Below are 24,392 nucleotides of genomic sequence, written 5' to 3' on the forward strand. Positions count from 1 at the left end.
TATCTTTTGATTCTCCTGACTTTATAGGTTGAAATGTGTTCTTACACTTAATGGAGTTTCCGGGGGAAAACAAGAAAATTTCATCACCGTGTGCAGCCACCGTCCTCCTCACTCATAATACTCTATCAAAGATTAGGCTGAGAATCCATCTTCGAGGCATGCATTATATATTTTCTAATGGTGTGGCTTCGAAGCATCACTTATGGGCTCGCTACTTCAGAAGATAAGTGTTAATTGTTTTTACTGCTCAATTATGTTAAATATTATTTTATAAACTTTGTTTCATTGTTGACAAAGGGACATGTATCATTTGATAAATATGGATACACCCACTCACATCCTAAAAGACTGAAACACATAATATATTTATTTTCCATGTGATATTTTGATCTCGCCACTCGAAACAAATTAATTATGTAGTTAATTCTACATTGTACTATGTATACTCGGTTTTGAGTTGTATGCATTAAAAAGTAAGATTTCTTGAACAACCGCCCGAGATTCATTAATGTTGTTATATGCACTCGTATGACTATATTTTTGTGAATTATTTTAGCAAAAGTGAGTTTTAGAGAAGCTAAGGGTTTCTTTAGTTAGCTTAAAAGGAAGTAATGAATTGGTTGACTGCAACAATATCCTTAAGTTACTTTTAACCAACTTATGCATATTCTTTGACAATCTAGAATGTCTCAAGAGCCAACCTTTATCATTATGCTAGGATACTCCCTTGCAGGTTGTGTAAGATTACCTATCGCTCCATTGTTACTCGTCTATGATAATTTATTTGCCTTGAACCACCTAAATCGAGCTAGGTGAATTTTTCGAATTGGGTTATTCACTTATTGATTTCGGGAATCATATTATTCATTGGGATTCATTGACTTTTTGGATCTTCATAGCTAAAGTATGCTGAATTTTTACTCCATGTTTCCATTGTCTAGTTGATAGAGCCGTGATGATTCAACTGAATTTTATTATGTTTGAGACTATGCTGACTCAATTTAGTATGACCTCTATATTGTTTTGTTTATTTTTAATGTAACTAGCTCGTAACTAGCTGCATGAGCTTGAGATCAAATTTCATGTTATATTTTAGATTTTTATGATGAATTATTTAATCTGAGCCAAATATGCCCAACCTCATACATAATTTCATCAAGTACTTGTCATGCTCGATTTTATTAAAATCACGATATTTCTCTCACTATATTTGAAGCTTTACAAAGCTCATAATATTTTATCAATGGGATAAGTTTCATGTACTTGAGATTTTATCATTATCCGAACAAGGATTTTTTATAATAAAGTTCATACGTTGCATCATCCAATTCAAATATTTGAGATAATTATTTTCTGCTCTCTTTTGTCTCGTTTTTTGTGCTTCATTGCAGTGTCCTACAGCATGCTCGATGCACCGTGCCTGGGCTCCACTCATGTGATTTTCACTATCAGGCACCCCATCTCAGCCCCTCAGTAAGCCCGACATCGCTCGGCACCTCAGTAAGCCCGACCTTGCTCGGCACATCAGTAAAGCCCGACCTTGCTCGGCACTTCAGTAAGCCCGACCTTGCTCGGCACCTCAGTAAGCCCGACCTTGCTCGCCACCTCAGTAAGCCCGACCCAGCTCGGCACCTCAGTAAGCCCGACCTTGCTCGGCACCTCAGTAAGCCCAAATCTGCTTGGCAATTACATAAGCCCGACTTTGCTCGGCACCTCAGTAAGCTCGACCTTGCTCGGCACCTCAGTAAGCCCGACCTTGCTCAGCACCTCAATGCAATTACATAAGTCCGACCTTGCTCGGCACCTCAGTAAGTCCAACTCTGCTTGGCACCTCAGTAAGCCCGACCCAGCTCGGCACCTCAGTAAGCCCGACCTTGCTCGGCACCTCAGTAAGTCCAACTCTGCTTGGCAATTACATAAGTCCGACTTTGCTCGGCACCTCAGTAAGCCCGACCTTGCTCGACACCTCAGTAAGCTCGACCTTGCTCGGCACCTCAGTAAGCCCGACCTTGCTCGGCACCTCAATGCAATTACATAAGCTCGACTTTGCTCGGCACTCAGATATTATCTATAACTCTTTATTTGAGCTTGGTTTTCAGCAGACTATTATCTATAGCTCTTTATTTGAGCTCGGTTTTCAGCATGATCTTATCTATAACTCTTTATTTGAGCTCAATTTTCAGCAGACTATTATCTATAGCTCTTTATTTGAGCTTGGTTTTCAGCAGACTATTATTTATAGCTCTTTATTTGAGCTCGGTTTTCAGCATGATCTTATCTATAACTCTTTATTTAAGCTCGATTTTGAGCAGACTATTATCTATAGCTCTTTATTTGAGCTCGGTATTCAGCTGGATATTATTTATAGCTCTTTATTTGAGCTCGGTTTTTAGGAGGATTATAGCTCTTTATTTGAGCTTGGTTTTCAGCAGTCTTTGATCTATAGCTCTTTATTTGTGCTCGATTTTCAGGAAGATATTATCTATAGCTCTTCATTTGAGCTCGATTTTCAATAGGATCTTATTTATACTTAGCTCGGTTATTAGCAGGATATTCTTTATGGCTCTTCATCTGAGCTTGACTTTCAGTAGTCGATATATCTCGAACTTCTTGTTTATGCTGGTCTCAACATCTTGACTCGGTTTATATTAAGAGTATAGCCACTCTTGGCTCTTTTGACTCTCTAGCGACTCAATAGGAAAGAGCATATATTTGACTACCAATTCAGTAACAGATGACTACGTTGACCGTTTGTTTGGCTCACCTCAAAAAGTACACTCCACAACAAACGCTCAAAGGACACTATTACATGCAACCAGAATATTATCTTACATACTCTAAAATATAATTCATTCATTTAACGTTCCTCCATCATTTCACTCGTCGTCACTTTTTTGCGGGGGTACTAGTGATGATATGGTAAAAATCCTATCATATCATTAATTATATTTTAGAGGTGTCACAAAATATTATATGGATATGCAGAAATCTAGTTACCATGTATTACAAAATTCCATATCAACTAAGACTCTACACCTATAAATAAAGGGCTCCTAAACCCTAATCAAGGTACGATTTCATGTACAATTATTTACATCAGTCTTATATTTTTCCCTCAAATAATATACTGACTTGAGCGTCGGAGTGGCTTCGCCTTCGGGCGGAGTCATCTCACACGTTTTCTTTGATACACAGTTATATTTTTGGAGTGGTTTGATTCGGTATATTGAAGAATTGGTTCGTGATCATTGATTCAAGGTATTTTTATGGATGCGCATTTTTGAGCGCATCAATGAGCTTAAATAGAAACTCTACATATAAATAAGGAGTCATGTTCCAGATTACACGACGAAGTTATGTTATACTATATTTTATCAATAATTAGATATCTGTAGTTAGAGAGCGTGAGAGAAAGTAAAAGACTCTTAAAATAAATCGTGTTGATCTGGAATATCGAGTCACAGGTATCTATATAGATACCATTTTTTTTCTTGACTAACGTGTATGATTTGATTATGGTTTTCATGTTGGACTTAGGCTTATTGGGCTATTGGGCTTGTTCTTTGAATGAGAAATTGGACAAGGCTTAGTAGATGGCAAGTGGGAAATCTCCCACATTTAAAAATGAATATAGCATTGGTGAGTTTATATTGTGTTATACTTTATGGAGGTGTAACAATGATTGGTCAAGAGGCTCTCTCTGCACAGGCGCAGGGGGTGCAAATCATGGGCCCGATTTGCAGTGGAAAAAGGCTTGACTTGTGTGCAGGCGTACGTGCGCGTCGAATGTCGGACCGATCAAGGCAAAATTTTCCCACCAAGGCTTACCTAGCTTTTGCTATTTTTTATTTTCGAAATGGTCTGTGACCTTTGGTGCTTCAGCTGGGACAGTTTCAGTTGACCTTTGGTGTTCCAACTGAAATGCCCTTTGGTGTTTCAGCTAGCCAGACCTTTGGCCTTTCGTATGGCCAGCCGTAACTGTCCTGATGAGTGCCTATAAATAGAGGCAGCCTTAAGTCTTTCAAAAAAGATCCAACACACCTCCTACATTCTGAAATTTTCGAAGCTTTACTTGTTCTGCTGTCTCGGCTGCCGCTGCTTCCACCGGCTGCTGCTCTTCGGTCGCCACACTGTCTCGTGATAAAGTTCAGGTACTGCTTCAGTTCGTCGTCGTGGTGCCTTGTGCTACGGTACTGCTGGTTTTCCGTTGTATCCTGGGAAACAGACGTCCACGTTCATCCTCGAAGCACACACCGGAGGGGACGAATCTGTTTTAAGGACACTGTATTACATACAGGCCTCGGTTTGCTTATTTTAAGCTTAGCGATACTGTTTCTTTTTGACGTTGTTTTCTTTCCTTGTTCCTTTCTGTTTGTGCGTACATTTTGTACAACATTTCAAGCATCATTGGGTTTAGCTCGAACATATATGGATGATAAAAGATACGTATATACAAAAAATGTGAGTCATTGACCAAGGTCAATGGTGGACCGTACTGTCAATGGTCAACAATTGACTTTGACAAAAAGCATTTAAATTTTATTTAAGAAAGATGTCAATTTGGGTTAATATTAAATTAAAATAATATAACCATTAAGATATATATAATTTTTTAGAATGGGATAGTTACGCTAGTTAGACAATATTTGAATTTGTGCTTCATTCCATCTTCGCATCATATGCGTTGGATTGCCTCGCCGTGCTCCACCTCAATTTCATATCACTACCATTGCCGGCTGCCGCCTATGCATGCGGCGTCTGCCACCAGGACCCTTGTTTCATCCAAGACAACCATGCACGGCGGTGCACGTTCTAGTACTGAATCAATTATCAAAACAATATGGCTTCGGATGGTAGAAGGTGCATTTGTGGTCAAGGCTGCGGTGGAGCTAAGGCGAAGCATGGCGAGACGATGAAGGCACCAGGATTAAAACCACCATCTCCAGCGTGAATTTTTTCTTTACTCAATTGCTACAGCCACCATCTTCGAGTCTCTGAAATTCCTGATGCAGCGAATCAGAAGAGAAACAAAACAATTAAAAACCTGAATTAAAAGAAAAAATAACATGAATCTGAATACTGAATGTAGTGTTGAACATAAGTAATAGACTTATGTAAATCCTAATTATCTGATCTTATACCGAGAGTATAATTAATAGTCGTAGGCAAAATTTGTGTGAAACGGTCTCACGGGTCGTATTCAGGGGCGGATTTAGTGTAGGGCGAACGGGGGCCACGGCCCCCCCAAAAAATTTAAAATTTTTTTTTAGTATATATTAATTTTTTTAAACTAAATATATAAACAGATATATATATACATGGCCCCCCAAAATGAAAGATATGCCCATGTATCTAAGTGGCTAAAGTCAATTATAACGTTTGCTCCACCCGATTTCGAAACCTGAATCCGTCTTTTTTTTTGGATTAGCGACGGTTGTGACGGAAACCGTCGCAAAATCCGCGACAGTTTATTATAACCGTCGCCATATAGCGATGGTTGTTGAAAAACCGTCGCAATATAGCGACGGTTGTTCAATAAACTAAGCGGCCCCCCCTCTGTCGGAATCCTAGATCCGCCCCTGGTCGTATTTGTGAGACGGATCTCTTATTTGGATCATCTATGAAAAAGTATTATTTTTTATGCTAAGAGTATTACTTTTTATTGTGAATATGGATAAAGTTGACCCGTCTCACCGATATGATCCGTGATACGGTCTCACAAGAAACCTACTCGTAGTCCTAATGTAATTAAGATACTAATTGTAATGCAAATACAATACTTTATAAAACATTATCATCGTCGTTCAAATGAAGAAAAAAACCACACAGGGTTAATAATTTTTTCCCTGAAATTAATCATCAAAATTAGCAAAAATGATCATTATAATTTTAATCCGATATGTTTACTGTTTTGCAATTTTATTTTTTTATATTGTCAAATTTAATCTTAGTCCTGTATTTTTCAACATTTTTTGCAATTTTATTCAAATTTCTAAGAGAATACTGATGTTGCATGCACTCATTATATATGTCAGCGTCACATCAAAAAATAGAAAAAAGATAGCGGATCGAAACTGAAATTTCACAATGTGGGGAAAACCAAAATCGCAACATATAAGTACATCTTATCAAAATTTCAATTTTGGCTTAAAATTATTTCAAACAAAATTTGCGACTATCTCAGTTGTATTTAAGAGAATGGTTTTTAAAGTGGATAATTTTTTAATGATTGGTGATATTTTTTTATAGTTATTATCTACTTTAACTATTAAAATTCAATGAGCTGAAATTAAACCATGGTGTATAAATAAATTTATCGATAAAATCCTCTCTTGAATTTTTTTTAATTGATGCTCATGCTTTTTAAGTGTTTTTACATGAAATTATATCGAAAAATAAAAAAATGCAGCGTGTGTAAAAGATTTTTAAGCAATTCAAATTTTGCACGATATCATGTTCAGATTTTTTAAACCATATGTAACGTGCATAAAAGATTTATCATGGAGAAGCTTTAGCTGTAAATTTACTCGTTCGTGAGCTTTTTAACCTATTATAGTCCAATATTTTGGTTACTCGATTTTATTTGGAATTTTTTCTTTAACATTCCTCGTTTCCATTTGAGGGAAAGATCTCTGGGATGTTTAAATGCCAAATCGATAAAAAAAAAGAAAAAAGGAACTTTGTTTAATTTAATTAATTCTCATATATACATATACATATACATATATAGTCTTAAAAAAGAGAGATGTGTTCAGTCCCAGTTTGATAACGAGTTGTATCTTTTTACAAAAAGTACTTTGTTGTATATGAGGCCTTGGATGGGCCACGAATTTGTCCATGTAGTTCATAGCAGAGGTCACATGTTAATGAAAAAACAAACATTGAATTATTGCACCCATTCATAGAGCAGAGGTAATTGATTGATAATTCCTTTTATCCTTAGGTTAGAAAGCAAAAAACAAACTTGGGATATGAACAAATATAAATGAAAATTTTACTTTTAAGTGTATAATTATTGGAGTAGGTCTCTTGTGAGACGGTCTCACGAATCTTTATCTGTGAGATGACTCAATCCTACTGATATTCATAATAAAAAATGATACTCTTAGCATAAAAAGTAATAATTTTTCATGAATGACCCAATTCGTCTAACAAAATATGATACATGAGACCGTCTCGCACAAGTTTTTGCCTAATTATTGATTTACTTTCATGACCTTGGTATTTTTAAGGAATTCATCTCTGATATAACTCTGAAGATCTAAGTCACACATCCGAAATCTAATAAGTTCAAATTAATCGATCTCGTATGTTGATTATCCAACAAACGTGAAAACGACGTACTTAACCAGACATGAGATATGTGACTTATTGTGCCTGCAATGTCCCCAGTGGTACGGCTCGCCAGCGCAAATACACATATAACTGAGCGCCACAGCTAACCAAATTGACAAACCACTAATATTGCTATCTCTATCCCTCCGATGGCTTCCTCCAGGCACTTCCTCTTCATCCTCCCACTCATTCTCCTTATTTTCCTCGCTTCAGCTCAAACCGACAAATCCACATTCGGAATCACAGGAGACACGCTGAATCAGTACGAAGAGATGGAGGTGTCATTCTACGACGACGAGGAGGAGCTCGCAGAAGGAATAGACGAAGAACTCATGATACACGGAGCCTCGACTCGGAGGTCGTTGTTCTGGGGGAAAGCGATCAGGTACTACATCTCCTACGGCGCGCTGTCGGCGAACAGGATCCCGTGCCCGCCGAGATCTGGGAGGTCGTACTACACGCACAACTGCTACAGAGCCAGGGGCCCCGTGCATCCCTACACCCGAGGCTGCTCCGCCATCACCCGCTGCAGAAGGTAATCAGATTCCACTTGTCTGTGTGATAGATTTACGTGTTTGGAGGGGGGAAACGTTGCAGATCTGTTGTTTGTTTGTTAATCAGTGAGATTTTCGAGTGTTGCGTTAATATTATCCCTTATAAGTGCGTTTAGACTTTCTAAACCGCGCACATTATTTAATTATTAGTAAAAACATGCCCATATGTTATATATGTTATTATTATTTTTAATTTAATCAAATTATACTAAACAATTAATATAAAATTATGTGGTGTTAGTTTATTAAAATCAACTTCTGAAAGAGATTCTCGAAAGATTAGGATAAGCAACAAATTTCAGAGAGATTTTCGGAAGATTAAGATAAGTAAAAAGATTAAAGTAAATTTTCAGAAGAGATTTCCTGAAGATTTTTTAATGTATACTAATAAAATATGCACATGCGTTGCAGTTGTTATTATTATTTCTAATTTGATCAAATAATACTAAATAATTAACACGAAATTATTTTCAATTTAGGAAAGTTGTTCGATTTAAAAAAAAAATTTTATTTAAATTTTTTTCTATGTAAAATATGGTTTGACTTTAGGAGATTTTTAGTATGGTAAGAAGTTTAAGTATGAAATTAAATATGGCAAAAACTTGTGTGAGACGATCTCACGGGTCGTATTTGTGAGACAGATCTCTTATTTGGGTCATCCATGAAAAATTATTACTTTTTATGCTAAGAGTATTATTTTTTATTGTGAATATGGGTAGGGTTGACCCGTCTCACGGATTAAGATTCGTGAGACGGTCTCACATGAGACTTAGTCATTAAGAGTGAGTCTCATGTGAGACCGTCTCACGGATCTTAATCCGTGAGACGGATCAACCCTACCCATATTCACAATAAAAAGTAATACTCTTAGCATTAAAAGTAATACTTTTTCATGAATGACCCAAATAAGAGATCCATCTCACAAATACGATCCGTGAAACCATCTTACACAAGTTTTTGTCTTTTATTTAATAAAACTTGTGGCCTCAGGTTCCACAATCAGGTGGATGCCGTTGTCGTTGGCCTCTACTGTTACACAAATTATTTGCTTGTCTTGTGGAAGCATCATCATCTTGTCGGTAGATTGCGTTTCTAAATATCCTAGAAAAGGGATCGATGACATGACATCTCTCACGGGTTCAATTCAGGCACAAGTTGTTGGGGTTCAAAGTTCAGAAGTGCGGTAAAACTTGAAAATTTTGAATAAAATGGAGTTTGATAACCATGATCAAAGAACGGATTGTCTGTAATATTTGCCGGTGCAGTTGGTATTCCGGCTGTATAAAACCCACCAGAAGAACCTTCAATATATAGCCCACCGGATGAACATGGAAACCACTAGATAGACCAATACTACAAAACCCAGACGATGAACCAGTAGTATCCAACCCAACGGATGATCCAGAAATATCAAACCCACCACGTTGTCCAACAATATCAACCCTATCAGATGACTAATGCAAATTAAGTGAAAGCGTGATAAAATTTTGCTGAGGATTTGCTTGTCGAGCAACAAACATTTTGTGTGTATATGGACGGAAACCAAGCCCATGCATTGTAGCGACATAATGTGTACAATAATACATTCATACCACTTCATAAAATCATTATCGGGTTTCCTTGATCTCCCATAAACTTCACCTTGCACAACATACACGAACATTCGATTCCACATAAGAATTGCATTTTTTTTTATATTCATTCCAATCAATATTGTGATGATTTATCCTTGTGATATTGTGTAGGTCACTATTGTCAAACGAATGCGTACAGTTGTTTCATTCTGAACTATCGTATCACCCGATTGAGATAATATATCTACAATCTCGAAACTGGTTAAGGATTAAACACATCACCAGATACTATTATCGTATGGATCAATAATGATTTTACATCAATATCATTTAGTTGTACAGTGAAACTTAAAAAAGTTTTAAAAAGTTAACAAAATATTTAAAAAAAACAAATTAAATTAATAATTTCAGAAGCACATCATCATTGTTTATACGATCAGAGAATCTCTATAAATGCAACTAAACATAGATTTTCACCTAATACATTAAAAAAGATATGATTACATATACAAATATTTTTTTAAAAATTATTATATATATCAATTTTCAAATACTACCGTAGACTATAATGAGCAACAGGAAATATTTTGGGGTCACCAACAAGCGCAACAAGATATACACTATGTCTGGCAGGATTGAAACATTTAATTCTACTACATAACCATATATGTCAATAATAATAAATAAAGTTAACAAAATAAACCAAATGATATAATCAAGATTCAAAACACATTATATACCTGCATGATATACAAAAACCCAATTATATTACATTTTCTGTAGGATTGCACTCGATCAATATCACAAGGTAGTTGTAAAAACAAATGTCTAACTCACCCTCCTTGATAATCTGAAAACATTATTCCTCCGATTATCATCAACGCTACACATCGACTATATTTGATCACATCAACCTACAACCTATCATTATCATAAAATATAGATTCACAATTAGTATGTAAAGAGGCCATAGACAAATGAGCGCCTTTAAAATACGACAGTAGATACTTATATCCTAACAAATCAAGTCATATGTGTTGTCATTCATTCATTATACTAGTGTACCGACGCACGCGTTGCGTGCTTGTATAATATTTTTTATAATTCATTTGATTTATATTTAAATGAGGATCAAAATATAATTATAATAAATATTGAGGGACTACAATGTAATTTTGATATATAAATTTAAAAATAAATTGAAAAAAAAAAATGACTTCTGAGAATTGAACCTATAACCTGAACCCCAAAAACAATGACTCTATCCGCTGAACTATATATAACTTGTTTTAAAATCTGAACATTTTATTAATATATATAATTAGTAAAACAGACCAAGACACCAAAGTTAGTTACTCTAAGTGTCTCACACTTAATATAATAGTATAGATAAATAGTAAAAGATGAGGACTTACAGACTGCGTGAAGTTTTGCCATTGAAGTTAAATGTTATTTCTTACTAATGTACTTCTTCCACCAATTGAGGGGAACTTTGCTTCTGGAATTCTATCCCAGAATCATGATCTGGTGGGTGTAGACCAATAAATGACACAAAAGCGTCAGGGTCGGCGTATGACAATTATCTTCGTAGTTCGGTAATATCATAAATTCATTACAATACCTTCACAATATCAAAATTTTGGCTACTTGCTTAGTCTATAACTATTAAAAAAATTTCAGATTACATGCTTTCAGATTTTTTCTCATAACTTGACCAAAACTCAAAATTGTGATGGGTTTGAGGCGTGGTTGAAGATCGGTCCAAGTTTTGAGCGGCATGAAATGCATCTTATTGTATGATAGTAAATTTACAGCGCTAATAACAAATGAGCCTAAGAATACCGAATAACCAAGATGAAAAAAATTTGAGAGAATAAAGAATCGGACAAAATATAAAACCAGAAGGCGTATGATTCGAAAATATAAAACCAGAAGATGTAGGAGTCACGCGCACACAACGCCCTTCAACCAATCATATATAATCCCGAATCCAGCAAAAAAAAATGGAAAAAGTTTAAAACCAAAAGACATAGGAATTTTAAATTCATCTTTCACGGTGATTCATCATCCATTGGAAAATATAAACCTTGATTTAGAAGATAAAATTGGAGAACATTCATACGGGGAAAACATAAATTAACATTCATAAGAGGGGGAAATTCAAGCTAATATTCAGAACGTGCATCCTTTCTCGATATTCTAAAATTCAGACGATAAAAAAAAAAAGGGGGAAACGATTATAAGGTGTTAAAATATATTACAGAATAGAGAAAGAGATAAAAATCAAACCTTCAAAAAGTTGAGGTGGTTGAAGCGGGATCAAGCGCGACGAAATTCTGAGGAGCAAAATTTTCACGGCAGAGAAGATCGTCACTATGGGTGGGAAGTTGAAGATGAGAAAATCTGAGGGTGAGGGATGCGGTTAAGAACGTGGAGTGATGTGGTGGTGGTGAAGGGTATTTTAGGTATTTTAAAAAACAGACCAATTTAGTTACTCTAGCCTACTCTGCTTTAATAAATAGTAGAAGATGTGAATAGTCTAGTCCAGTTACCGGCTCATCATCAATTTTTAGGCTCAAATAATTGAAACATCTTATAACGTTATTGTTGCATCACCAAATCTAAAGTGAAATGTATATGTCTCACGGCATTACCGTTCAACATGAATAGTAATAAGATAATTATCAAAAACGCAAAGCCACATTGTAAAACACTATATAACCTCATATGATTAAATACGACAATACACGATTGCGTATATTATTTCCAAGATATAATATACAGATAAGATTATCTGAACATTTCACTCGTACAATATTATCAACATTTTCAAAAGAAACTGCTTATAAGATATGCATTGCTTGTAAATACATAACACTATGATCGACTGGATCTCTATTTGTATCCATCATTAATAAATTATATACATACTAAATTTAGTATTAAAAAATATAAATATTTATAAAAAAGAATATTATAAATAATAATAATTAGTTTATTAAATATAAAAATAAAATTAATAATTATAACATAATCATTAATAAATAAAATATAACATTTTTACGCATATTTTTTAAATATTCAAATATGAAGTTTGCGCAAGTGAGCAGCGGACGCTGCATCCTCAGACATGACCTGTAATTTACAGGTCCGCGTGGACCATCTGCAGCTGGGACACTGCAATTTTATTGGCATCAAATGCACCATTTTTTTGACCTTCGTTCCCAACAATGGCGTTTTGCAGTAATTTTGCAAAACGTCCGAAGTTACGGCAAAACGTTATTGCAAGAGCGGACGTTTGCAAAAATTGCAGCTTCCATTACCAATAGAATGGGACGCTGCATTAATGCAGCATCTCAGTAGTGTCTGTTGTTTAAGGCAGCTAACACGGACCGATTTGCAGGTCCATGTCTGACGCAGTACTAGTAGCATTCACTATCTTTGGAAGGGGACGATGCATGTGGTCCACACAATATTTTTTTGTGTAGGGGACCATGTGTACATTGTTGCAAAATTAATTGTGTATAAATTATTTATGTTGTGGATCTATCTAAGGATATTGTCATGCATTTATTTGTTTTCGGTTTAAATTTATTATATGTTTAATCACTTGGTTGTGTACTACCAAAATTTTAAATTATAATGCGATTTCAATCTTTATATTTTCATTCATATTCATACTTTCATTCATTCACGGTCAACAATATAGTACTCACATTTGCACAAACTTCATATTTAAGTATTTGAAAACCACACATAAAAAGTATATCATTGATTTTATTACTATATTTAATAAATAAATTATTATTATTTATTATATATTTTTTCTAAGGCAAAAACTTGTGTGAGACGGTCTCACGGATCATATTTGTGAGACGGATCTCTTATTTGGGTTATCCATGAAAAATTATTACTTTTTATGCTAAGAGTATTATTTTTTATTGTGAATATGGGTAGGGATGACCCATCTCACGTATTAATATCCGTGAAACAGTCTCACATGAGACCCACTCTTTTTCTAAATATTTTTTTCAAATAATAATTTATTATTTATATCATTTAAGTTACATGATGACAGCAAATCGAGGTCCAGTCTATCCCAATGTTTTGTAATTGCAAATGACACATAATTCATCGCATTTTTTTTAAATTGTTGATCATGTAATATGAGTGAAGCGTTCGGATGATCTTATCTGTGTGTGATATCTTGACAATAATAAACATAATCGCGTGCTAATGTATTTAAATCGTATGTGGTTATATAGTGTTTTATAATGTGGTTTTCTCGTTTTTGATAACACATGCTCTTGTTAAACGATGACGTCGTGATACACATGGTTTAACTTTAGATGTGGTGAGATGAAAATTATGTTATAGGATGTTTCGATTATTTGGGATCTAAAAATTGAAGATGAACCGGTACTGGAGTAGACTATTCACATACAGTGAATGAATGCAACTTGTATGCCTCAATTAGCTAAGATATGAGCATCTACCATCGCATTTTAAAGACAGTCACTTATCTATGACCTCGTTACACGCTCATAGTGAATCTACAAGTATTAATAATGATATCGCAAAGGTTGATGTGATTAAATATAATTGATGTGCAGCGTTGATGATAATAAGATGAATAATGTTTCTAGATTATCAAAGAGGATGAATTCTCTTCTAACTTAATTTATAACTCCATGAAATAATACATGTAATGATTTCTGTTGCAACTTGCACATGGAGTAAGCTTTTTTCAATGAATGATTGGTATCATGAATCTATTGAGATAAATAGGGACGATAATACACGGGTTTGGTCAATCCCAAGATACGTCCCACCGAGATAGAGTGAAGAGAGCTTTTAAATATTGTCAAATGATTGAAACAAAAAAGTTCACCTAACCATTTTAAAAACTTGTTAGGAAAAAAAATTAATTCTAGGGTGAGACGATTTCACACAATTATTCACCATTCATGCACATGTAATTTCAAAATTAAAAGATCAATCTAAGTACAACTAGGCTGGAAAAAGTCGTTATGATCGAAAGCCCAAGTTTGAACCGTAAAAACTTCACCCATTATACAAACCAGAAATCCAAGGAAAATAAAGAAATCTGAGCATAAATTTTCTTACACAAGGGATACATTTCTCTTGCGAACATTAACGTCATCTGTCCGTATGCGGACAGCCGAAGAGATTCAAATGCGGGTACCCGATATCGTATTATTTCCCTTGTTTGGCAAAGTGGGGTTAGCTTTTTCTTACCTTTTGTGATAATCGCAGGTTCTGTGTTCTCTGCATATAAAGCTGTTTTTGATCTCAGCTTTCCTCTTCGGATATTCTTTTTGCCTCAAGGTTTAAAATATGTAGCTTATTGCTTGTAACATCTTGTTTACCTTTTCCATTTTCTGACACATTTATCAAAGAAATCTTATGGGTTTTCCCTTGAATCGTGAGACAGATTGACGAAACTTGTTCCACCTCGAGTAATACTTGCGACGCAGGTTTGATCTGCGGCTCTTGTCCCGCGAATGGCAACACCCGGGCCCGATGCACTCGCGTTCAGCCGCTGATTCCCACCACCAAGGTACCCCATATATATCGTTTTTCCTGATCTTGATTGAATATGGGTTTGGATTTCTTATCTGGGTTTCTGGATCAGGTTAAAGGGTTGCCGTTTAACAAGTATTCATGGCTGACGACCCACAATTCGTACGCTCGGACCGGGTCGACATCGGGGACGGGCTCTGTTCTCTTGTCTCCCATCAATCAGGAAGATTCCGTCACCAATCAGCTCCAAGTAATGTGACAGTATTTTGATTTCATTGTTAGCTGAATATTTTTAAAAATTCGAAACTTTTGCAGAATGGTGTGCGAGGGCTTATGCTTGATATGTATGACTTCAACGATGACATTTGGTTGTGTCACTCCTTCGGCGGAAATTGTTTAAATGTCACCGCGTTTGTAAGTTCGTCTGTATATACCTTTCGAATTGTAGATTGTTTATTTGCTTACAACCTTGTCAGTTATTTATATGTTACATGTCTTTTGATATGTTACAACCAGCAACCTGCGATTAACGTGTTGAATGAAATTCAAGATTTTCTCGAAAAGAATCCGACCGAAATCGTCACCATATTCATTGAGGACTATGTGACATCTCCTCAAGGCTTGACGAAAGTGTTTAATGCATCTGGCCTGAGTCAATACTGGTTCCCTTTATCTGAAATGCCTAAAAACGGTGGAGATTGGCCGACGGTGGATGATATGGTTCAGAAGAATTATCGGTTGCTGGTCTTTACCTCTAAATCCTCGAAGGAGGCTTCTGAAAGTATAGCATATGAATGGAACTACGTGGTGGAAAATCAGTGTGAGTTGTAATCGTTCCTTGATTCGACCTAAATTTAAAAACTTTAATTGACAATAGAGTGTCGGGCACTTTAAGAAACATAGATATTCATAATGTTGTCACTCAAAGTTTTAAAACCATACAGCTTATGCGTGCAATGTTCGGTTTAATATACCACGCCGGTAGCTATTAGACAATGGCTGCTGTCCAACAAATTTACACGAGACCAAAATCTTGAAATATGACATGAATGGATAACTGTGTTTCCAGTGTTGTGTTATTGAAGAATGAATATCTTTAACTTGCAGCATGTTTACAAATTACAAGGAGCTGTTAATAAGTAATATTGTCAAAGTACAGATGGTAACGGTGGGATGAATGGTTCTTGTTTCAGTCGTTCTGAATCATCCCCCATGAACACGACTTCAAAATCTTTGGTCTTGATGAACTACTTCCCAACTGATCCTAATGCAACAGAGGCTTGTGTAGACAATTCTAAGGATCTGGCCACTATGATGAAGACTTGTTATGACGCAGATGGTAAACGGTGGCCAAATTTCATCGCAGTTGATTTTTACCAGGTATAGGTACAGTACACGCGACTAGATTTATTTTTGCAATCTGAAGAACCTTAATAAGTAATATTGTCAAACTTTATGCAATCCTTTCTCAAGTCTTTCTTGCTTTCTTTTGTTGCAGAGGAGTGACGGGGGAGGTGCAGCCGAAGCTGTTGATGAAGCAAACGGACATATGACATGTGGTTGTGTCAGCATAGCCTATTGCAGGGTATGCTAGTTAGCCAAGTGACAATTTTTCATAATTTACATGTCGAAACACACATTTCTTGCATGTTTCTTGCAACATAAGAGTTATTGGACACTGATTTAGTCTAAGTAACTTATATGTGTACAAATTTTGGCAGGCGAATGCGACATCTGGTACATGTGACGTCCCCTTACTTTCGCCTCCACCACCGGCTCAATTACCTCCAGACGCCACCACAGCACAAGATCCTGGAAGTGGTTCCTGGATTATCAGACCACTCCGACTTCATCGGATTATTTTGATAATTTCAAACATGGTTCTCTTGCTGTGTAATTCCCACCTATTTGGCTACAATTCCTTTTCTATTTAAGAAACATACTGGAAATATACCGTTGGCTTGTGGCAGTCACCAGTGTTTTTGGCGGCAACCAGAGAGAAAGCACTGAATCCACTAACCAACTCCCGAGGGCATCCGGAAACGGACATGAAGGTGTGCGGTGGGGCTGGAATTTTAAATATTAAAATCTTTTAATATTTTAAATTGATATATCGGAATTAATATCATATTATTCCAAAATTTACATATATATATATATATATAAAATTGAGCTAGGCCGGATAAAGAACTACGTGGCTCCGCCTCTGGCGTCTAGTGACGGAACTAGAAATATGACTCCCTCTAAATTGAAATTTTAAACTCTAAAATTTTTTAATATTTTAAATTGATTTACCTGAATTAGTATGAAATTATTTCAAAATCATACAAAATTACATATATATTAAAAAAAAAAAAAAAAAAAAAAAAGGGCACACGCGCTTTTAAACCGAGTAAAGGTAAAGAACCATGTGGCTCCGCCTCTAGATGGAGTAGTGTTCGGACTTCCACACGCCGCCGCTTTACCCACTCTGATTTTCATACACTGCCGTCCCACTCTGCGCTGCTACTCCTCTTCTTTTCCTGGTACGGTAACCAGCCATTCCTGTTTTGTCTGTCTATACTACGGTGCATTTTCATTTTTTGGCTTCACGCTTAAATACACGCACAAACAGCTAAAGAGTTTCGGTGTGTGAATGGCAGACCACGTTTCATTTATAAAAGATGTAGCTGCTACACAACCACCTGAGAATTTGAATCATCTTCTCAAATTGCTTCAGGTCAGCGGTTCGTTATTTTCTTGAGTATTTGCCGTTTTACTTGATATTTTTAAGAAATAAATTCGATTCAGTTTTGGATTGAGAGTGCTGCCACTTATGTTGCATGAAAAGTGATAGAAGTGGTAGCGTGCACTTTCAGGTAAGTGCTTAATTTTAGCGGTCGAAGTTCAAAGCGCCATCCTTTTAGTTGATAGTAACTGATAATCTTAAACCAAGAAGAATTTCTCAACAAGATTTTGTTCGTTTATATAAATTGAAATTTGAGGTAATATCATAGCTTTCAAACGCGATAAGAAGAACTGTTTTGTAGCACACATATTGCTTTGGCAAGGACAGAACGGTGAACAAAAGTTAACGATCGTGTATCCCATTTGCTAATTGTGTTTATAATTCATGTATTGTTTTGGGTATGTATGAAAAAAAAGATCGGGCCCCTTAGAGTATGGGCTCTGATGTCGACCGACTCATGAGATTCGCCTCAAGTACGAGTCTGATTGCTGCTTCCATCTTCAATATTTGGCACTCTTGATCCTATGTTCATTTTGATACCGATACATGCGTAATATTTTGATTTTATTCTGGTTAGAAAGTTGCTAACTTAGCTCAATGGGAGGATGAGCAAATCGAGTACATTAAAGAGAAGGTTACAGCCGAGGGGAGGCAACTCAGGCAAGAAGATTTGGAAACGGGGGAGGAAGCCGCTCAAGTTTGGTCATGAGTGATGGATGATTCGTTTTCGTTTAATCGATCGAGCATCCTCTTTCTTATGCGTGACAAACCTGCTTATCTGCCTGCAGGTTTCATTGGATGAGGCTGCCTTTTTATTGGATCTAGCTTCAGTTGGAGGGACTTGGGATTAGTCTTTGGAGAGAATTGCCGAATGCTACAGAGAAGCCGAGCTCGAAGATATTGCGAAATTCATACTTTACAGAGATTGATGTTGAATGTAGGCATAAAATTTCTGTGCCTGTATCATTCCGAGATTATTTGTATATCGAATTTTGCTGTTGCTGCCAAATTATAGTTTCCAAGAGCCAACGAGAAGGAATATATGTTTCAAGCTTATGGTTCTGACTTCGCATTGCATGTGTGTTGGTGTTCAAAAAAGAATTGTTACATATGTTGGATAAACCTTTAATTTATGTAAATTAGAAAGAATAGGAAGATGTCTTATTTTAGAGCATCTTCCAAATCTATGCGACTTTTTGATTGAGAGAATTGGAGTAATCCCCCTATCATTTATTGTCTGTTTTTATATTAAACAAACAGGTAAGTCCGCCAAACCCCGCCATGTTACCCGCGGTGGAGGCCGAGTTTGGATTGAGTTATTCTAATTTAAATTCTTATTTTCGCTCCATCCATTGTTAGTTTAATTTTTTGTAGGAATAAATGTAACATTTTTTTAATTTTTTTATATTTGAAATTCAGATTTTAAATATTCGTTCTTATGCTTATCCCGTGAACATCACATATTATCATAGAACAAGTTTCAAATACATTCTCGTGCAAAATGTAAAATCAATTATAAATTTAGCGAAAATTCCCATTCTAAATTTTTATGCGTCTTAATTTAAGAATGTAAGTGTTATTAAATTAACTATAATTTCAATTTATTTCAAATGATTCGATTCCTTCTTATCAATGATTCGAATCAAGATAATCAACCCATGGCCCTTTTATCGTAAAATAAAAAATTTCATGTTCCATCAAATCATATGAAAAGAAGATTCCGAGTGACCCGACCCGTAATCAATATTCTTGATGCCTACTTTTACCAAATTTCTTTTCAAAAAAGCGGCGGGAGACGATCACTTTTACAGTTGAGCTAGCTCAGACAATATTTTAAGAATCTAGGTATTTAAGTCTGAAAGTTCCTTGGGTCTAGTGTTGACAAGACGAAAGAAACTACTTTCCAGGTGTGGGATATTCTATGAGTGACGGTACATGGACATGGGTCAAAGCTCATGCTAGACTATACTAACGACTCATTATCGATAATGGTACATGGATATGGACCGAGACCCAAGTTGATTCTGCCTATTCACTTATCATCATCACATCAACACCCTCTAATGCTATCACCCCTAATTTTACATGTCTAATAATGTTATCCTAAGGGGTGGGCAATAGGTAAAACAATAGGCGAGGTACCTAATTTTGGTAAAAATAAAAATTATGAACTGTAAATCAAATGCATAATAATGATTCTTACCCATTTGCACACAAAAAAATGTTGGGGGCTTTAACTTCTACACCATACTGATTCCCCAAGAAAATTGTCTTCAATAATATTCTTCCACATTTTATTTTATCTTCTATGAATTTTCGGACAATAATATACACTCATACCAATGCTTTATATCCTCAGTTTACATTTTAATTACTACATCGGTTTTTTTTCGATTACATGGAGTGAGGTTTTTTACGTACTTTTTTTTAAAGAAAAATTAAATTTATAAGCGAATATCATAAATCTCGAAATATATAAATATATAATTAGTTACTGATCGAAACATTAGTTTTAATGGGACAACGCTTATTCTTTAATAGTTTTTTTAATAAATGTCATTGCATTAGCATAGAGATTTACCAGTGTGTACGAGTTTCCACGTAATAAAAAACATAAATTTTGTATCATGTAATGTTTACCAATAACAATTTGTAAAATGAAAATATCATAATTTAGCTTGAATTTCTAGATATAAAAATGGGTTATATATAAACGAGATCAAACAATCATTTGGATTCCGAACATAATCCAAATCAGACATATAAAATTTATCATATAATTTATAAATATTTTCAATTTTTTTAAATTAAAGTAATTCTGAAATTAACCAAATCAGACATGATGTTCATATAATCTATCCCGCAAACACTGATTAATGATGTCAGGGGAAAAATTTTAGGGCCAAAGTCAGAACCTCGTAAGTGACTTGTTCAAATTATGGGGCTTAATGCATGAAACCATACTCTATCTATATGTACAGTCAAATAGATATTAGTCAATGAATTAAAAGACTATATTTAAATAATGTTTCGATAATTATAATATTCATTCAGTGAAACTCATAAATATATAGCATAAATAAAAATTTCAATGTGAATTTTGGGGAACAAAAATTAATATTAAGCTGAATAGTTTTCTTAAGAAAAGTAGGTGAAGGGAAAAAAAGATTCCGAAATTAATTGATATAATTCTTTAAATTTAAATTATTTCTCTAAAATTATCTTTTCCTTGTTAAATTGATTTCATTTTGTGAGATTTTGTCCTTCTAGATAATGAGATAATTGTATAAATATATTCTAGATATAATATTTATAATGATGACATGATATCATTAATGTTTAAATATAGTTTATTTCTAATTAAATTTGATATCATACATAATATCCCTAAATAGGGATATGGAAGTATGAAATATGATATCATATATAATATTCCGTTTGTTATGGTAATGTAAGTATTCATAAGATCTAACCTAATATTTAGAAGTTCAAACTTCATAATATGTAATTTTTTTTTATCAGAAATATCGATGATTTGTAGTTCATCCACAATAAATCATTTCTAATTTTTTATTTTAATTTTTCTATGATGTTTAGTTTTCTAAAAATTTATTTTGAATTTATTCTTCTCAAAAAAATTAGGTAAATATGCATAAATTCATTAAAATAATTCAAATTTGAAAAAAATTACAATTGTTGATGATAATAAGTTTGAGTATGATGTGGATATCTGATCATCCGACAAGTATGACATGTAGATAAAAATTGAATAGCTTACGAAGATGTGAATATAGATAAATATAATAAATGAGTATGATGACAGATAATATGAAATTCTACCCGAATCCGAATCATTACCATCCCTAAAAATTATGTTTTTGGAATTCGAAACACGATTGTAACAATCTCATATTCAAACATTTAAAAAAAGATAAATATAATAAATGAGTATGATGAAAGATAATATGAAATTCTACCGAATCCGAACCATTATCATTATGTTTTTGGAATTCGAAACACGATTGTAACAATCTCATACTCAAATATTAAAAAAAAATATTTCATTATTAAATTATCAATTATTTTTACTCCAGTAATTTATAGCCAATCTTGTACATCTGAAATCGTGTTTTTAATAGATTATTTTATTTTACGTTTGTTGCACACACAAGACTATATTTTATTGGGTCTAGAATAGATGAGAAGCAAAATATGTATCTAGATATTTTGTAAAACCTAGTTTATTTAGAACGTGGATATAACCAACTTTGTACGGTCAAAGTATAACCACACAATTTAGATTATTATATACTTATAATAATAATATTGTTGAAATATTATTTAAAATGTGAAAAATATTTGTGTTGAAAATGTGAATGTTGAATGTTGAAAAATAGGTGTTGAATATTGAAAATTAATGTGTGATGATGTAGGTAATGATGTATTTTATTTTTGGATTATGTGTAAAGATTTCCTATAAATAGATCTCTCATTTGTGAAGAAAATCACAATTGAGTAGAGAGAAAAATATTATAAAGTGTGTTGGTTGGTAAATTTTGAGTGTTTGAGATTTTTATTTTTTACCATAAATTTTTACTTTTTCACAACACGTTATCAGCACGAAGCTCTAAAAGTCCTACATATTTTTTCAAGCTCCAAACAAAAGAAAAAGGTAACAAAAGTAATTATATTTATTTTATTGTTATTTGTTTATTGTGTATTTATTTAATATACAATATAATGTTATTATTAGAAATAATAAAAATAAATTTTTCATAAACTTGTTATAAATCCTGGGAGGATGTTAAGACGACATCCCACACTCCCGGCAAGGGATACGACAAGTATAAAAGCCTATAAAGTTTTTAAACAAAATAAATTATGACAGTCGTTATAACATTATGATATGATATATATATAATTATTTAAACATGTCTAATATTATATATACCATATTATTACCATAAAATTATACAAATACATACATTTATTCTTTTATTCACCAACGGTCATAAACGGTAACAAAACGGCTAGTTTTTGCCCTATAAATATGATCTCTCAAACTCATTCAATCACCCCAACTTTCTCTTCTTCTCTAAAAATTATTCTTCATCAAATTTTCGGAGCAAAAAAGAAGATGGCTTTCGCAAGGTTATTTTTAATTATTTTAGTTATCATAATCACGAGTCTTGTATTTATCGGAGAATATCCTCCTCGTGTGTTTTCTTTATTTTTACGAATACTTGTACTTGTTGTTTATCCATTACTTTGTATTGCAATATTCATTAACTAATAAAATGCATCGTGATTTTTAGTACCACCATGGCAAACTTGACAAAGCTCGAATTCATCGCTCTTGACATTACTGGGAAAAATTATATGCCATGGACTCTCGATGTAGAAATGCATCTTGAGTCATTAGGTCTAAATGAGACCATAAAAGAAAATGGCATATGCACATCACAAGAAAAGGCAAGAGCCATAATATTTTTGCGTCGACATCTCGACGATGGATTAAAATGTGAATATATGACTGAAAAAGATCCCATGGCTTTATGGAAGGGATTAAAAGAAAGATTCGAACATATAAGGGAAGTTATACTTCCGATCGCTAGGGATGAATGGAATACGTTAAGATTCCAAGACTTTAAAAAAGTCAGCGATTACAACTCGGCGATGTATAGAATAATCTCGCAGTTGAAATTTTGTGGGCACGAGATTACAGAATTGGAAAAGCTTGAGAAAACATTTTCCACTTTTCACGCATCGAATATAACTCTACAACAACAATATAGAGTGCGTGGATTTTTGGGATATTCTGAACTTATCGCCTGTCTCCTTGTGGCGGAAAAGAATAACGAGCTATTAATGAGAAATCATCAGGCACGACCTACTGGTTCAACGGCATTTCCTGAAGCAAATGTCGTAAGCAAAAATGAATTTAAATCTGGCAACCAAAATCAAAGTTATAGACAAGATTTTGGTCGAGGACGAAATCGAGGTCGTGGTCGTGGTCGTGGACGTGGTCGGGGACGTGGAAATAGTCGTGGTCGTGGACGCGGCCGTGGTTTTGAAAATAATCGAGATAGTTACTTCAATAACTCATCTCAAAGGAACGTCCCAAATCATCCACCGAAAAGGCATCAAGAGAACATGAGTGTAAATGAAAATCACTCAAAAAGATTTGAAAGTTCTTGTTTCAGATGTGGTACTCCAGGACATTGGTCCCGTATTTGTCGAGCCCCTGAGCACCTTTGCAAACTTTATAAAGAATCAATAAAGGGGAAAGAAAAGGAGACCAACTTCGCTGAAAACAGTGAACTTTTGATTAATTCAACTCATTTTGATGCTGGAGATTTTCTGATTGATTTCTCAGACAATGATCAATTTGCGGGTGAAATAAATATGTAAAACATTTTATTTTTCATGTAATTGTATGATAATATTTTATCGTGTGTTATATTTTGGCATATGTATTGTATTGTATTTTTATAAATGTATTGTCAGTAATTTTATTTCATTGCATATTTTTTTTGAAGTTCAAATATGGAAAATACTATGAACAAAGATGAAGTTTGCATACCTGATAGTGGTACAACGCACACTATCCTCCGAGATAAAAGATATTTCTTGGAACTAAAACCAACAAAAACAATG

At 34.4% G+C, this 24,392-nt stretch overlaps 2 protein-coding genes and 1 long non-coding RNA gene across 3 annotated transcripts; all 3 read left to right on the forward strand.

Moving 5' to 3' along the window:
* The first annotated feature begins 7,484 nt into the window (after positions 1-7,484).
* Positions 7,485-7,874, forward strand: LOC140822635 (protein RALF-like 34). Its single transcript, XM_073183444.1, has one exon. The coding sequence runs from the start codon at positions 7,485-7,487 to the stop codon at positions 7,872-7,874; it is 390 nt and encodes a 129-aa protein (XP_073039545.1).
* A 6,587-nt stretch (positions 7,875-14,461) lies between these two features.
* On the forward strand, positions 14,462-16,958 carry LOC140822625 (PI-PLC X domain-containing protein At5g67130-like). The gene is made up of 9 exons (XM_073183430.1): positions 14,462-14,665; positions 14,741-14,812; positions 14,919-15,044; positions 15,120-15,257; positions 15,323-15,421; positions 15,524-15,827; positions 16,167-16,387; positions 16,506-16,592; positions 16,729-16,958. Exons 1-9 carry the CDS (start codon positions 14,636-14,638, stop codon positions 16,939-16,941), a joined length of 1,290 nt encoding a protein of 429 aa, XP_073039531.1. The 5' UTR covers positions 14,462-14,635; the 3' UTR covers positions 16,942-16,958.
* Positions 16,959-17,044: 86 nt separating this feature from the next.
* LOC140822597 (uncharacterized) lies at positions 17,045-17,735 on the forward strand. The gene is made up of 3 exons (XR_012116003.1): positions 17,045-17,068; positions 17,434-17,532; positions 17,650-17,735. It is a non-coding gene; the product is annotated as an uncharacterized lncRNA (long non-coding RNA).
* The last annotated feature ends 6,657 nt before the right edge of the window (positions 17,736-24,392 follow it).

Source organism: Primulina eburnea, unplaced genomic scaffold (genome assembly GCF_022965805.1).
Source record: "Primulina eburnea isolate SZY01 unplaced genomic scaffold, ASM2296580v1 ctg973_ERROPOS1174311, whole genome shotgun sequence".
Classification (NCBI taxonomy): Eukaryota; Viridiplantae; Streptophyta; class Magnoliopsida; order Lamiales; family Gesneriaceae; genus Primulina; species Primulina eburnea.